At 42.8% G+C, this 14,761-nt stretch overlaps 1 protein-coding gene and 1 long non-coding RNA gene across 2 annotated transcripts in view; both read left to right on the forward strand.

Moving 5' to 3' along the window:
* LOC104846022 (uncharacterized) overlaps nucleotides 1-10,692 on the forward strand; it is a 38,597-nt gene extending 27,905 nt beyond the window's left edge. Inside the window, exon 4 of the long non-coding RNA XR_010322164.1 lies at nucleotides 3,456-10,692. This is a non-coding gene — a long non-coding RNA (uncharacterized LOC104846022). The remainder of the gene's footprint in view (nucleotides 1-3,455) is intronic.
* A 770-nt stretch (nucleotides 10,693-11,462) lies between these two features.
* The window catches only part of FBXL5 (F-box and leucine rich repeat protein 5), a 50,276-nt gene continuing 46,977 nt past the window's right edge, over nucleotides 11,463-14,761 (forward strand). The window contains exon 1 of the mRNA XM_003411278.4: nucleotides 11,463-11,621. Coding sequence (XP_003411326.1) covers nucleotides 11,538-11,621 — 84 coding nt within the window. The 5' untranslated portion in view covers nucleotides 11,463-11,537. The remainder of the gene's footprint in view (nucleotides 11,622-14,761) is intronic.

A 14,761-nucleotide genomic window follows, 5' to 3' on the forward strand; every position in this document is an offset into this window, starting at 1 on the left:
CCTCACAGCCGAATGCCTTTGCACAGTCAATAAAACACAGGGAAACATCCTTCTGGTATTCTCTGCTTTCAGCCAGGATCCATCTGACATCAGTAATGATATCCCTGGTTGCACGTCCTCTTCTGAAACCGGCCTGAATTTCTGGCAGTTCCCTGTCGATGTACTGCTGCAGCTGTTTTTGAATGATCTTCAGCAGAATTTTGCTTGCATGTGATATTGATGATATTGTTCTAGAATTTCCCCATTCGGTTAGATCACCTTTCTTGGGAATAGGCATAAATATGGATCTCCTCCAGTCAGTTGGCCAGGAAGCTGTCTTCCATATTTCTTGGCATAGACGAGGGAGCACCTCCAGTGCTGCATCTATTTGTTGGAACACCTCAGTTGATATTCCATCAGTTCCTGGAGCCTTGTTTTTCACCAGTGCCTTCAGAGCAGCTTGGACTTCTTCCTTCAGTACCATCGATTCCTGATCATATGCTACTTCTTGAAATGGTTGAGCATCGACTAGTTCTTTTTGGTATAATGACTCTGTGTATTCCTTCCATCTTCTTTTCATGCTTCCCGTGTCATTTAATATTTTCCCCAAAGAATCCTTCACTATTGCAACCTGAGGCTTGAATTTTTTCTTCAATTCTTTCAGCTTGAGAAACTCCAAGCATGTTCTTCCCTTTTGGTTTTCTATTTCCAGCTCTTTGCACATGTCATTATGAATACTTTACTTTGCCTTCTTGAGCCGCCCTTTGAAATCTTCTGTTCAGTTCTTTTACTTTATCAATTCTTTCTTTGGCTTTAGCTGCTCGACGTTCGAGAGCAAGTTTCAGAGTCTCCTCTGACATCCATCTTGGTCTTTTCTTTCTTTCCTGTCTTTTCAGTGACCTCTTGCTTTCTTCATGGCTGATGTCCTTGATGTCATTACACAACTCCTACAGTCTTTGGTCACCAGTGCTCAATGCGTCAAATCTATTCTGGAGATGGTCTCTGAATTCAGGTGGGATATACTCAAGGTCATATTTTGGCTCTCGTGGACTTGCCTTGATTTTCTTCAGTTTCAGCTTGAACTTGCATATGAGCAATTGGTGGTCTGTTCCACAGTCGCCCCCTGGCCTTGTTCTGAGGTTAATTCTGGTGGTGGAAATGACAATACACAATATGGGAGAAGTTAGCACAACTTGACCAAGGTAAATGAAGACAGTGAGGGGTATGCAAGAATAAAGGACAACTACGATAAGTGCTTTAACATATATAATTTCACAAAAACAATAATAACAAGCAAAAAATACGTGAGTGGTTACATAGGTAGATATGTATGCTATATGAGTTTGGGAAGGCATATGGGAGTACATGCACATACATATACAGGTGTATTTGTGGGCATATGTATGTATTCATGTATACAATAAAACACATAGTAGGGCACAGTTATGGATACTTCCTAGATATATACAAATACTATACTTCATGGGATTGATTTACTGAGTTTGAAGGCTCAGGGCCATAGTCTCATGGGGAAACTAAGTCAGTTGGCATAACTTGGTTCACAAAGATAATGTTCTGTATCCTAGTTTGGTGAATAGCATCTGAGGTCTTGAAAGCTTGTGAGCGGCCATCTAAGATACAACTATTTGTCTCTTCCCACCTGGAGCAAAGGAGAGTGAAGGAAACCAAAGTCTCAAGGTAGAAATTAGTCCACAGGACTAATGGCCCATGCAGACCACAGCCTCTTCTAGCCTGAGATTAGAAGACCTAGATGGTGCATGGCTACCACTACCAACAGTTTTGACCAGGGTCACAGTAGAAAGTCCCAGTTAGAATGGGAGAAAAATGTAGAATAAAACTGAAATTCCTAAAAAAGACCAGACTTACTGGACTGATAAAGACTAGAGGGACCCCTGAGACTATCACCCTAAGACTCACTTTTAAGAGATTTGATATAATTTAATCACTTCCATGATGAGATCTGCTATGAATAGTCAATCAGTTGAAAGGGAGTTTCCCCCGGGGTGTGCCCTACATCCAGTGTATGTGGACTTTCTGGCAAAGCTTGCTGGCTTCTGCTAACCCTGGACCTGCAACTGGCTCCTGTTAATCTGACCTCTAGCTCTCACGACTTGAGCTAGCAGCTTATCTGCCTAGCTTGGGATTTGTCAGCATCTACAGCCTGTGAGCCAGAGGCCTGTTGTCTGACCTGCACATTTTGGGATTTGTCAGCCTCCACAGCCTGTGAGCTAGAGGCATTTTGTCTGACCTGGCAATCTTGGTTCACCAGAGCCCACAGCTACGTGAGTCCAGAGGGGCCTCCAGCCTGACCCACAGACTTGGGACTTCCTAGCCTCTACAACTGTGTGAGCAATTTCCTTGACATAAATTTCTCTCTCATTGTCTCTCTCTCTCTCTGTATATTTATACACTTCACTGGTTTTGCTTTTCTAGAGAACCCAGCCTAGGACAACCTGAAACTGAACCCACTCCCAGAGGTCACTTTTCAGCCAAATAATAGATTGACCTATAATATAAACAATAACACCAGTGAGGAATATACTCCTTTAAAAAATGAACTATAGGAGCAAATGGTCAACACTGACCCAGAAGTAAAGATGAGAAGGCAAGGAGGGCAGGGAAACTGGATGGATGGGAACAGGGCAGGCAGAGTGGAAATGGTGAGTGTTGACACATTGTGGGGACTATAACTGATGTCAGCGAAAAATTTGTGAATGAATTGTTGAATGAGAGTCTAATTTGCTGTGTATATTTTCACCTAAAACACATTAAAATATTAGGAAAAGAAAAAAAAGACATGGATTTATATCCCTGATTTTCTATTAACTAGCTCTGTGACCTTGGATAAGACAATTACTTTCTCTAAGCGTTATTTTCCTTCTCTGTCGGTGAAGACCCCGGTGGCATAGGGGTTAAGTGCTACAGCAGCTAACCAGAAGGTCAGTAGTTTGAATCCACCAGGTGCTCCTTTAAAACTATGGGGCAGCTCTACCCTGTCCTACAGGGTTGCTATGAGTTAGAATTGGTCAGTGGGGAGAGAGGAGCTCTGGTGGTGCAGTGGGTTAAGCACTTGACTGCTTAGCAGCTTGAACCTACCAGCTGCTCCATGGGAGAAATATGTGACAGTCTCCACCCATAAAGATTATAGCCTTGGAAACCCTATGGGGCAGTTCTACTGTGGGGCAGGTCATCGTTAGTTTGAATCGACTCCACTGCAATGGGTTTTTGGGGGAATATGGTAGAACTTTCCACATAGAGTAGTTGTGAGGATTAGATGTGATAATTCATGTAAAGCATTTACATGGTAAGACTTTAATAAATTTTAATTATTGTTTTTTTCTTTCCACTTTGGCCTTATCTTTTTTCCCTTTTTTAAACTCCTTTTCCCACTGTGCTTTTCTTCATCTTTTATTTCTATCTTTTCTCCCTCTTTCTTTTATATCTCTTCTTTTTAGCTCTTCTGTTACATCTTTGTATATGTTCAAGCATTTCTTCTCATGTACTAGGTTTCAGTGAACCCCGCACCCTGTAAAAAGGGCACAGTAAGTGGAGCTTGTGTTCCAGTCTGATGCCCCATTCTTTTAGTCAAGACTGGGAAATGTGTGCTCCAAACATGCAAACCTGAAGTTCCGGGAATGGACACTGAGACTTGTTAAAGACACAAAAGAGCCACTGAACAGGAAAAATGCTTAGCGTGGGAGATACCATCCAAGGAGCTGGCAGCAACCCTGGCTGGCTACAGAGGCCTAATCAAGGCCTAGAGTGTAGTGTGCCTGTTATGCAGGAACTGCTGCGGGGGCTTGGTGGTCTGAGGAGTAGAAGCCAGCTGGAACTCATTGGAATGGTTTCCTAGTGACAGTTGGGAGATTCCCACATCAGAAGGATGGGCTCATGTGGCAGGAGATGGAGCCAGAGGCATCCAGGCACAGGTACTGGAAGCATCTTCAGACTCTCTTACCGTGTCTATAAGGCAGTCTGGGACTCCACCAGAGTAGACAGCTCTGGCATTGCAGACCTACTAGTGGTTGATGCTAATTATACTGAAACAGTAAAATAAATAAAGATGCTTTCATTTTTCAGCTATAAAAATTTTGGGAAAAAAGTAGCTTACCCCCTAATCAGCCACAGTCGCGCCACCAAAAGTCTACCAGTGTTACCATTTTGATATGTTTCCTTTTTGCCCCCTTTTGGATGTATTTATAAAATACAGTTGTCATAGGATTGTTTTGTAGTATATTAGTTTCTGCTTGTCACATATACTAATTTATCATAAACAGTTTTCCATGTAAAATGCCTTGTGTACATCATTAAAAACTTCAGTTGATGTATTTCTGATGTTAAAAGTAAAATATACTCATTTTAAGAAATTGGAAATAATATAAAAGGGGATAATTCGGGGGATAATTCTTATCATTTAGAGAAAATATCCTGTTATGATTTTGCCTTTCTTCTTTACAGTCTTTTTATGCATTTTTTAACTTAGTGAGGATTATACTATCGGTACAGTTTTGATGCTGCTTTTTTCAGTTGACATTTCTACCATACCCATTTCCCCAGTGTCACCTAAAATGCTATCCCTGTTTTCAAGGAGAAAACCCTGGTGGCATAGTGGTTAAGTGCTGTGGCTGCTAACCAAAAGGTTGAGGATAGTTCGGGTCCCATGGGAGAGGGTAGATGGGGATCAAAGGGCCGTATAAACAGAGAATCTAGGGACAAAACATATGTACAGTGTGGGTTAGAATAAAATTTTGGGATAAATATAAAATGACTGTACTCACAATTAGTATGTTGCCACTGATTATATAATCAAATATTTTTTCCTTTAATAGCATTATTCTTTTTTATTGTGCTTTAAGTGAAAGTTTACAGAGCAAATTAGTTTCTCATTCAACAATTCATACACAAATTGTTTTGTAACATTGGTTGCAATCCCCGCCATGTGTCAACACTGTCCCCCTTCCCCAGCCCGGGTTCCCTGTCACTTCCTGCCGTCTCATCTTTGCTTTTAGGCAAGTGTTGCCCATTTGGTCTCATATGATTAAACTAAGAATCATGTTCCTCAACCGTGTTGTTGTTTGTCTAATCCTCGGCTGAAGGGTGAACTTTGGGATAATAGCATTATTTTTAAAGTTTTAAAAGTTATTGCCTAAATTGTTTTAAAATAAATTGTTATTAATTTTATAATGTAAGAGCAATAGATGAATATGCTAAATAATTAAAATTGTACCAAAGAGTTTTTATTAAAAAGATACTTGCATGAACAACTGCTGCCTTTGCCATAGGCCCAGCTACCATTACTAAATGTTTTGATCAAAGATTCTGTAGAAGAATTCTGATTAAGAGGGGAAAAATGCTGAAGAGAATTTCACATTCTTATAGACTCCAGACTTTCTGGAGCCAAGGAGGCTAGATGAACCCCCAAAACTATTGCCCTGAGATAATCTTTAAACCTTAAGCCAAAAATATCCCCCGAAGTATTCTTTAAACCAAACAATTAAAAGAAAAACAAAAACCCACTGCCATCAAGTCAATTCCAACTCATAATGACCCTATAGTACAGAGTAGAACTGCCCCACAGAAAATCCAAGGAGTACCTGGTGGGTTACCTTTTGGTTAGCAGCCGTAGCACTTAACCACTATGCCACCAGGGTTTCCAGAAACCAGACAATAAAAAAAAAACCAGTTTAGCTTAATTAGTAAAGAATGTCTGCCTTGAGCATTGTACTCTTTTAAAAAACTATGTATAATAGATCAAATTGACATGAGCAGCTTGAAACAGTAGATAGGAAACTTAGGGGTCAGTGAGCTTATGTTAACCAGGGAGAAACTATTTGGTAAAGGCAGGTGAGAATGGTTGCACAAATTGAAAAATATAATCAATGTCACTGAATTGTACATGCAGAAATTGTTGAACTGGTGTATGTTCTGTATATATTCTCAACAACAACAAAAATAAATTTTTTTTTCAAAAGATACTTAACTGCTTCCCATTCCAGAACCCCTGCTCATAGTTTCTTCTGTATTATTCTAGAAATGGATACTTTTCTTAAACACACATTTAACACACTGTTCTTTTTTTTTAACTTAATAGTAAATCTTGGTTTCACTTCATATGGGTAAATATAGATCTATCTTGTTCTTTTGAATGGATGCATATTTTTCCATTGGATGTGCTATAAATTATTTATCCACTATCCTGTCAATGAACTTTTAATTGTTTACAATTTTTGTCACTGTGAGAAAGGGCTTACCATATCTTTGTGGCACACTTCTTTTCAGAGCAACTAATTTATGATTATAACATATAGTGAAAATCATTGGGGAAATAGTATTCACTAATTTAAAAAAAAAGCAAGGATTTAGGGAAAACTGCTGGCCTATATATGTTTGATTAAATGAGGTCCATTTGGATATAAAATATCCTAAAGGAAAATGAATAAAATTTAGCGTTTGGTACTGCATTTTAACCGACTGGCTATCTTTTAATAATCACATCATCACTACTAAAAGCTTTACTCCTTGTTATGGGTTGACTTGTGTCCCCCTGGTGACCTGAACCCTGGGTGCAGTGGTTAAGTGTTTGGCTGCTCACCAAAAGGTTGGCAGTTCGAATCCACCAGCTGCTCCTTGGAAACCATATGGGGCAGTTCTACTCTGTATTATAGGGTCACTCACTGTGAGGTGGCATTGACTTGACAGTAACGGGTTTGATTTTGTTTTGATGACCTGTGAATGTGACCTTGTTTGGAAATAGGGTCTTTAAAAATATTATCAGTTAACATGAGGTAATTGAAAGAGTAGGAAAAAAAAAGTCATCATGTGAATTCCAAGTCATGGAGACCCCACGTGTGTCAGAATAGAACTGTGCTCCATAGGGTTTTCAATCACTGATCTTTTGGAATTAGATTGACAGGCCTTTCTTCCAAGGTGCCTCTGGGTGGACTTGAACCTCTAACCTTATGATTAACAGCCAAGGGCCTAATGGTCTGTACTACTCAGTGACTCCTACTGGAGTAGGGTGGGCCCTGATTTAATATGAGTAAATGTCCTTATAAAAGAAATACCAAGACAGAGAAAGGTCAGCCATGTGAAGCTTTAGCCGCAAGCCAAGGAACACTTGGGACTACTAGAAGCTGGAAGAGACAAGAATAAGAAAGGATCTTTTCTTAGAGCCTTCCCAGAGAGCATGGCCCAGCCGACATCCTGGATGTTGACTTCTAGCCTCCAGAAGTGTGAGACAATAACTTTCTGTTGTTTTAAGCCACCTACTTTGTGGTACTTTGTTACAGCAGTCCTTGGAAACTAATTTACTAACTATAAATCAGGCTAGCCTGCTACAGCAGTTGTTGATTGGCTGTTTTGACTGACGGTGAGGGATAACTCTGGTAGTGGGTTAGGACTATGATTTCAACTGCAATATTTTTTGATTTGCTTTCACAGCTGACTCCTTTTGGTGAAAGTGCTGTGTCACATACTCGAATAAACAGAATCAAATGACTTAGAGTTGACCTTCCCTGACCATTAATCCTTTCCAGGGCCCTCAAAACTAGGGTTGGGAAATACTGTAGAAGAAGCTTAGTGTCATCGTGTATTTCAGTCACCAGGGAATGATTTGGCATCTTTTTTTCCTTATCTGTAGCATGCAGTTTTTCAGAGATGAGAGCAGGAAAGAAAGAATTTCAATCCATCAGCATCACATGAGATACTCTGTGCTGTGGGTGTTCACTGCTCGGTCTGTATGCCTCATCCAGTCTCCTTTTGGTGGTCAATGACTAGATGGTCTGTTAGAATTAGTCAGCTGTCATATAAGAGAAGATATCATATAGAAAGGTCATTAAATCAGCAACCTTGGCCTTAATAATAATTCTGAATCTGCTGTGATTGCAGTAATCTAAAGTAAGGATACTACACTGGTCAATGTCTTCCTTCTAGGGCTAAAGTTCAATTTAAATCAATCATTCTGGATATATCAGGTGATTAATTGCTATATTACACAGCATATGGGTATATTGTTAACAGCTTCTTTAGAAGGGAAAAATGATCCACAGGGTTTATTTTTATCACTTTATTTCTTCTATTTTGTCATTTTAAACAAATTTCCTCAAATGGCCAGAGTCCAAAGTGGCTGTTATTACTGTTTACCTGACCATACAGCTTCAAATTCCGGTTACAGTGAAACTCTGTGTGTGGTTAGACTGTTTTGTTGTTGTTCTAAGTTAAACACAAACAATCCAGGGGTATGATAGTGAACAACACAGACAATGGGAAATTAAATGTGGTATATTAAGTTAGTTAAGATGGAGAAATTACGCATGGCCAACTTCCCTCATTCCTTCTTTCTTTATTCAGTACTGGTAGTCCCTGACTTACAATGTATTTGAGTTACGACAAACCACACTTACCACCATCTGGTTTTTCTTTCTATTTTTTTTTTTTTTGGTGCATCTTATTGTTAGTAAAATGTATTACATACATTGTTGCAGCACGTAAAAGGACCATACAGAGGACTCTCACTAATTTACCACCTAGAAACACCATCTCCACTCCCAGGGATAATTCAGATGATCCAGAACCTTCCACAAGTGGAGTTATTACTGCAACTGACAAAATGCCAATGTTGTCCATTTTTTTACAGATGTGTGTATTTTTTTATGTATGTATTAAAATATATCCGTAAGTTTATATGTAATGTTTCCAACCCCCAAAGACAAGGATCAGATTTTTAAAGATATTGATAATAAAAGGCAATAATAACTAAAACAAAAGAAAAATGAGGTATCGAACTTACATCAGAATGAATTTACAATGGAGTCGTTGGAACTCTATTGTAAGTTGGGAACTGCCTGTATATACTCACTGAAAACTAACTGTGTGATAAACACTGTTCTAAGTGCTGGGGCTAAAACAAAGTGGTGTTCTCTTGGAGCTCATTTCTCTGTATAACTGATGCATTTGTAGGTCTGATTCTACATCCCAAGATAGCTGGAGTGAAAGATCAAAATGAAGTAAAGAAACGGAGGGTACATAAGGATGTGTCTTCTGGAATATAAAAAATACACAGGCAAAGCCATAGAGAAAGAATAGAGTAAAAAAGAGAGGGAAAGACAGCTAGGGGGGACAAGGAGAATGCTATGGCTTGAATCGGGTCCCTCAAAATATGTGTTGAAGTCCTAACCCCTGTATTTGTAAATATGAGTCTGTTTGGAAATAGGGTCTTTCTTTTGTTATGTTAATACTGTCCTAACAGAGTAGGGTAGTATGGTGGTCATAAACCTAATCACTTCTATGTAGTACTTTATAAAAAGAGGAGAATAGACACAGTACACACACGCAGGGGGAAGACAGATACCATGTGAGGATCATTTATAAACAAAGGAACACCAAAGATTGCTGGTGGTCACCAGAAACTAATAGAGGCCCACGGAAAATTTCAACATGGTTAAGATGCTGATTTGGACTTTTAGCCTTCAGAACTATAATGAATTAAATTTCTGTTCTTTAAAAACACATACTTATGGTATCTCTCGTTGCGTCAGCACTAGGTAACTAAGACTACTACCACTCCTGTTGCCATGGAGTCTATTCCAACTCATGGTGATTCCATGCATGTCAGAGTAGAACTATGCTCCATAGGATTTTCCATGGCTGATTTTTCAGAAGTAGATTCCCAGATCTTTCTTTCAAGGTACCTCTGGATGGACTCAAACTTCCAACCTTTTGGTTAGCAGCAGAGTGCCTTAACAGTTTGCTCCACCATGGACTCTTAAGACAGGGAAAGAGATATCAAGGACCTTATCTCTATTCCATTACTTAAGAGTTATCCCTGCTTCTTTAGGACAGACTGTGTATAAGCCATCTCCATATTCCATGCAGCTAACACAGTGCCTGGGAGAGTATTGTCAGACCTAGATGGTCAGATTATTCACTAACTGTGGGACCCTGGGCAACTACCAGAATGTCTTTAAGACTTAGGCTCCTCAGGGGTAAAATGCTGATAACATCTACCTCACACAGCTGTTTTATATAATAATAAAAGCTAACGGTGTTTACTAGTGCTTACTAGTTCTAAGCTCTTCAAATATATTAACTCTCTTAATGCTGATAAAAATCTTTAGAGGTAGGTATTATTATTGCCCCATTGTATATATGAGGAAAGTGAGGCACAGAAAGATTAGAAATAAACTGCACACTCTAATGCCAAGGGTGTTTCTTACCTCCTCCTACTCCATTTTTTGGTGAGTATTGAACCCCCATGCCTTCATGGAACTGTGATAGATAATGCAGATACAAGGGGGAGCACAACGTATCTGCTTCTTGTGCTCCTGGAATTTATGGTCATTAGTCCAGTAACATGATCTTTCACAGGTTCTCAGCCTACCCAGTTTTCTCGCATTTCTCTGTCAGTCCATTAGACCTCTGATCAACTAGCCGAGGGTTGAACACGGTAAGCAGAACCCTCTGGGCCTCCTAAAGGGCTGAGGCTGGTACCAGGTAACTACGGGTGAAAAGGCAGACTGACATTCCTCTCCACAGCGACTCGAAGTCTCCTCTCCTTAACCTAGGCTTTAAATGGAGGAATTTGAAGCAAGGTGCTTCCCAGGACTAACCTGTATTCATTCCCCGCCCTCCTCCCTAGAGGCCTAGCTGACCTATTCCTGACCTTGCGTTCCTCTGCGAGAGTTGCGTTCCCCTCCTAGATCCCCGGGAGGCTTTTTTTTTTTTTTTTTTTAGAGTTTTCTGAAACTCCCCGAGGCCCTCCCCTCCCGCCCGGAGCTGTTGCGTGATCTCAGGCCTGCCCCTGAGACCCCGCATGGCCCCAGTGGGCTGCCGAATGGGACCGGCGGTGGCCGATCTTGCCACGTGTCCCCCTTTTCCGTGTTGGCTGGCAAGTTCTTGCATCTGGCCCCTGTCCCCCAGTCCAGGTCACCCAGCTCGCTGGGCGGGAGCGAAGCCCGGGCCTTTGATTAGATAGAGGGCGGGGAGGCTCCGGTCGTCAAGAGATCCCAGCGCCAGGGAATCACAGAGGACAAAGGCTTGGGAAGGCCCGGGCCGCGCACAGCCCTGTCACCCAGGGAAACGCCCGCGGCGCCCAGGCAGAGCTCTCGGGCCACGACCGCGGCCATTGTGCTCGGCTCCCTCAGTCTCCAAGCCTAGTGGGCATGGCGACAACGACAAGCACTTGAGAGCGCCCCTTCCTAAGACAGCCTCCCCAGCCCTCCCCAGACAACGTTTTTATTGTGGGAAACAAAGCGGGAAGAGACTCGATTTCTCTTTGCCGTACACGAGGAGTAAGGAAATACTAGCGGAGGCGGGAGGTGGAAGACCAGCGCCACTGCCGCGCGCCTGGTCACGTGGCCCGCGAGACCGCATGGCGGCGGCCCGCGCGCCCCCGCGTCTCGGCCGGCTGGGCGGCCCGGGCGCGCGCGCCGACGGGGCGGGCGCATGCGCAGGGGGGCGCGCCGCATCTGCCCCGCGGCGAGGGTGTCTATGGAGAGGCGGCGGCCGCGGCTGCTGAGGCGGAGGCTGAGGCAGCGGCGATGGCGCCCTTCCCCGAGGAAGTGGACGTCTTTACCGCTCCGCACTGGCGGATGAAGCAGCTGGTGGGACTCTACTGCGACAAGGTAACGGTGTGCGGAGGCCTCTAGCTCCGGGCGGAGCGGCGGAGCGGGCGGGTCCCTGCGGCGGCCTGGCCTGCGCAGCGCTCGCAGCTCCAGGGGCCGCCGCCGCCGCGCAAACCGCCGCCTGCGCAGCTGTCAGCGCCGCGCTCGCGCCCCGCACCGGCCCGGCCGCCCGCCCGCTGCGGGGCCCTAGGGGAGCCGCACCTCGGCCTGGTTGCGGCCTCGGACGTGCCCTCGGGGCTCGCGGAGCCCCTGCCCGCCGCGTTCTCCGGCGCGCCGGCCCGGCGGGCTGAAGAGGGGGCTGCCCCGGCCACTGCGCCCTGCCTCCTCCCGCTCCTGCCCCCCTAGGGAGGGGGACCCCCCCTTGGTGCCGAAACCTGTGGGGATCCCCGGATCATCCACCTGCGGTGGGTGCCCATCCTTCTCGGGGCGGCCGTTTCTGCAGTTGCCGCCCGCCGCCCCCATCGGTACCCCAGCCCCCCAGCGTGGTCTAGGGCTCCCCGAGTTTCTTTGCAGACACCCATGCATCCTTCTTCTGAATCTCTTAGGTTGCTTACTGGCACCGTGGACAACTTCTCGCCACTCTCGTCTGCTCATCTTACCCCCAGCCTTTTCACTGGTTTGATTGGGGAGAAAACTCAGGTTTCTTGGCTTAGGAGCTAGAGAACCTTCACTCTTCATTTATGGTTATGGTTTTCTTTGCATCTTTCATTGGCCCGAGCAGTAAATGTAGATTTTTGTTAGCAGGCAGCTATTTTGTGTTGGAATCCTTTATGGGCTCGAATAAAAGGAGCTGCGGGAAAAGTTACTTGAGCTTTGAGGACCTTTTCGGAATAATGATTGGTGCAGCATAAGCTGAAGAAGTACTATTGTGGAGATAGTTCATGGCGTTTTGCTACTAATTTTAAAAGATACTAAAATTCCACACATTTGCCAATTTTTGGTAGGGAAAAGACACACAAAGATATCCTGGAAACTTTGGGCAATCCTGTTTCATGTAGAAATGAATCCCTAAAAAGCACTTAAACAACTGTTATGTAAGTAAGCATAGAGATAAACTGATTTTTTTTCAGAAATTATATACCGTGAAGCAGAACCACTTTTTTTTTTTTTTGAATTAAGCAAGTAGGAACTTATTTTTGTCACATAAGAGGTGTGGGCTTGGCAGTTGCTGGTGCTGGGTCAGTAGCTCCATGTTACACATGGTGAAGCTTCTGCTATTCACATGGTCTTTTCTTCGTGGTGGCAAGATGACTACTTCAGCTCCAGCCACTGTGTCCATCAGCAGGAAGAAAGAACAGAAAAAGATCCCCAGGATAAAGGAGAACCACTATTGAAAAAAAAGAGAGGTGTCTTGTAGCTCAATGAGGTGGTTGGAGGGTGCCAGTGTTCAGGGCTAGGCCACACTTAAGAGCAGCAATTTAACACGGTAAGATTGAGTTTCAGATCTTAGCACCCGTCCCACAATCACCCCCTCCCTCACTACTCCATTTTGAAAATTAAAAAATACCTGATTCAGATGTAGGTTTAGATACCAGTAGCTGTCTAGGACAGTGGTTCTCAACCATGGTTGCTCATTAGAATCACCCAGGAAACTGTTAACCTCCTGATGCCCAAGACCACTAAAAGTAGGTTATCTGAGGATGGGACCCGAACATCAAGTATTTTTTAAAACTCTCCAGGAGAGTCCAGCTTGCAGCCAAGATTGAAAACCACTTGTCCAGGAGAAGCTTACGGAATGAGTAAATTGTTAAGCAGATGTGTGCACTCCTGAATTTTTTTAAATTAGCTACCGTAGTGTTTTTGGGGAGCCCAGGTGGTTAAGAGCTACGGCTGCTAAACAAAAGTTTGGCAGTTCGAATCCTCCAGCTACTCCCTGGAAACCCTATGGGGCAGTTCTACTCTGCCTGTAGGGTTGCTATGAGTAGGAATCGCCTCGACTGCAACGGGGGTTTTTTTTTTTTTTTTTTGGTAGTGTTTTTATTTCCTCTTGCTTTTGCATTTAGTTCATTCTGCCCTGTAATTGCAGGAAAGAAAAAAATGAGGTTTTTCACTTTCTCAAAATTAGTAAGTAAGGGAAAACTAGTGAGGGGTAATGGAATCTGAGATCTTTTTATCCAGTTTAGTCCTGGGGAAGTTGTCCAGGGATCACCTGAAATTGTTTGGAAAGTTTTGTACATGTGTACATTTTCCGGGAGTTTGTGGCGTTCATCAGATTTTCAAATGTTGTGACCCTCCCAAAATAGTTAAGAATCACAACTTTGTTTAGTTAAGCACTATAACCAGTCAGCCTTATTTTAAAAATTTGAAGAAGCTGATCACTATTTTTATGTGACTTTTTACAGTTGAACAAATTTTGAAAATGCAGTTGCCTTTAAAAAAAAAAAAAAACAAAAAACTCTGAGTCAAATAAGATTCAATAGTTTAGTGGTCCCTCTTGCAGTGATTAGTTTAAGAAAGCATTTTTCAGTTTGACCTAGCATAAGTCAGACTTACCACAAGTTCTGAATTAATTGGGTATAGTTAATGAGACTGTTGTATACATCCATCTGGAAGATGAAAAGTTCAGTTTTCTGAACTGTGAGTCAGAGACCAAGGTAATTAAAAAAAAAAAAAACCTGTATAGGAATTTTACCTTCGGATTTCTTCTTAACACCAGTAGCCACTGAAAATGTCTCCTAGGACATCCTTGGGGAGCAAGAGTAGAAAAAGAAGTGTTTTATAGTGACTGAATATTTTTAAAGGAATAAAAGGAAGACTGCCTTGCCTGCTTTTCTCCCCCCTCCCGTTTTTTTATTCAGTTGTCATTTCAAATTTTGCTGTCATCCTCCTTTGTCATATAACAAAACCAAAACCAAACCCAGTGCAGTCGAGTCGATTCCGACTCACAGCGACCCTATAGGACAGAGTAGAGCTGCCCCATAGAGTTTCCAAGGAGCGCCTAGTGGATTCGAACTGCCAGCTCTTTGGTTAGCAGCTGTAGCACTTAACCACTACACCACCAGGGTTTCCCCTTTGTCTTATAAAATAAAAACATGTAGGCCATGGATATCCAACTAAAACAGTATACAGTAAAACTTTACAGAACTAGTTTTTACACTCGAACTAGAGGGTACAAAGTTTACTTTACTGTATTCTAAATT

The sequence above is a fragment of the Loxodonta africana genome, chromosome 5 (genome assembly GCF_030014295.1).
Source record: "Loxodonta africana isolate mLoxAfr1 chromosome 5, mLoxAfr1.hap2, whole genome shotgun sequence".
NCBI lineage: Eukaryota > Metazoa > Chordata > Mammalia > Proboscidea > Elephantidae > Loxodonta > Loxodonta africana.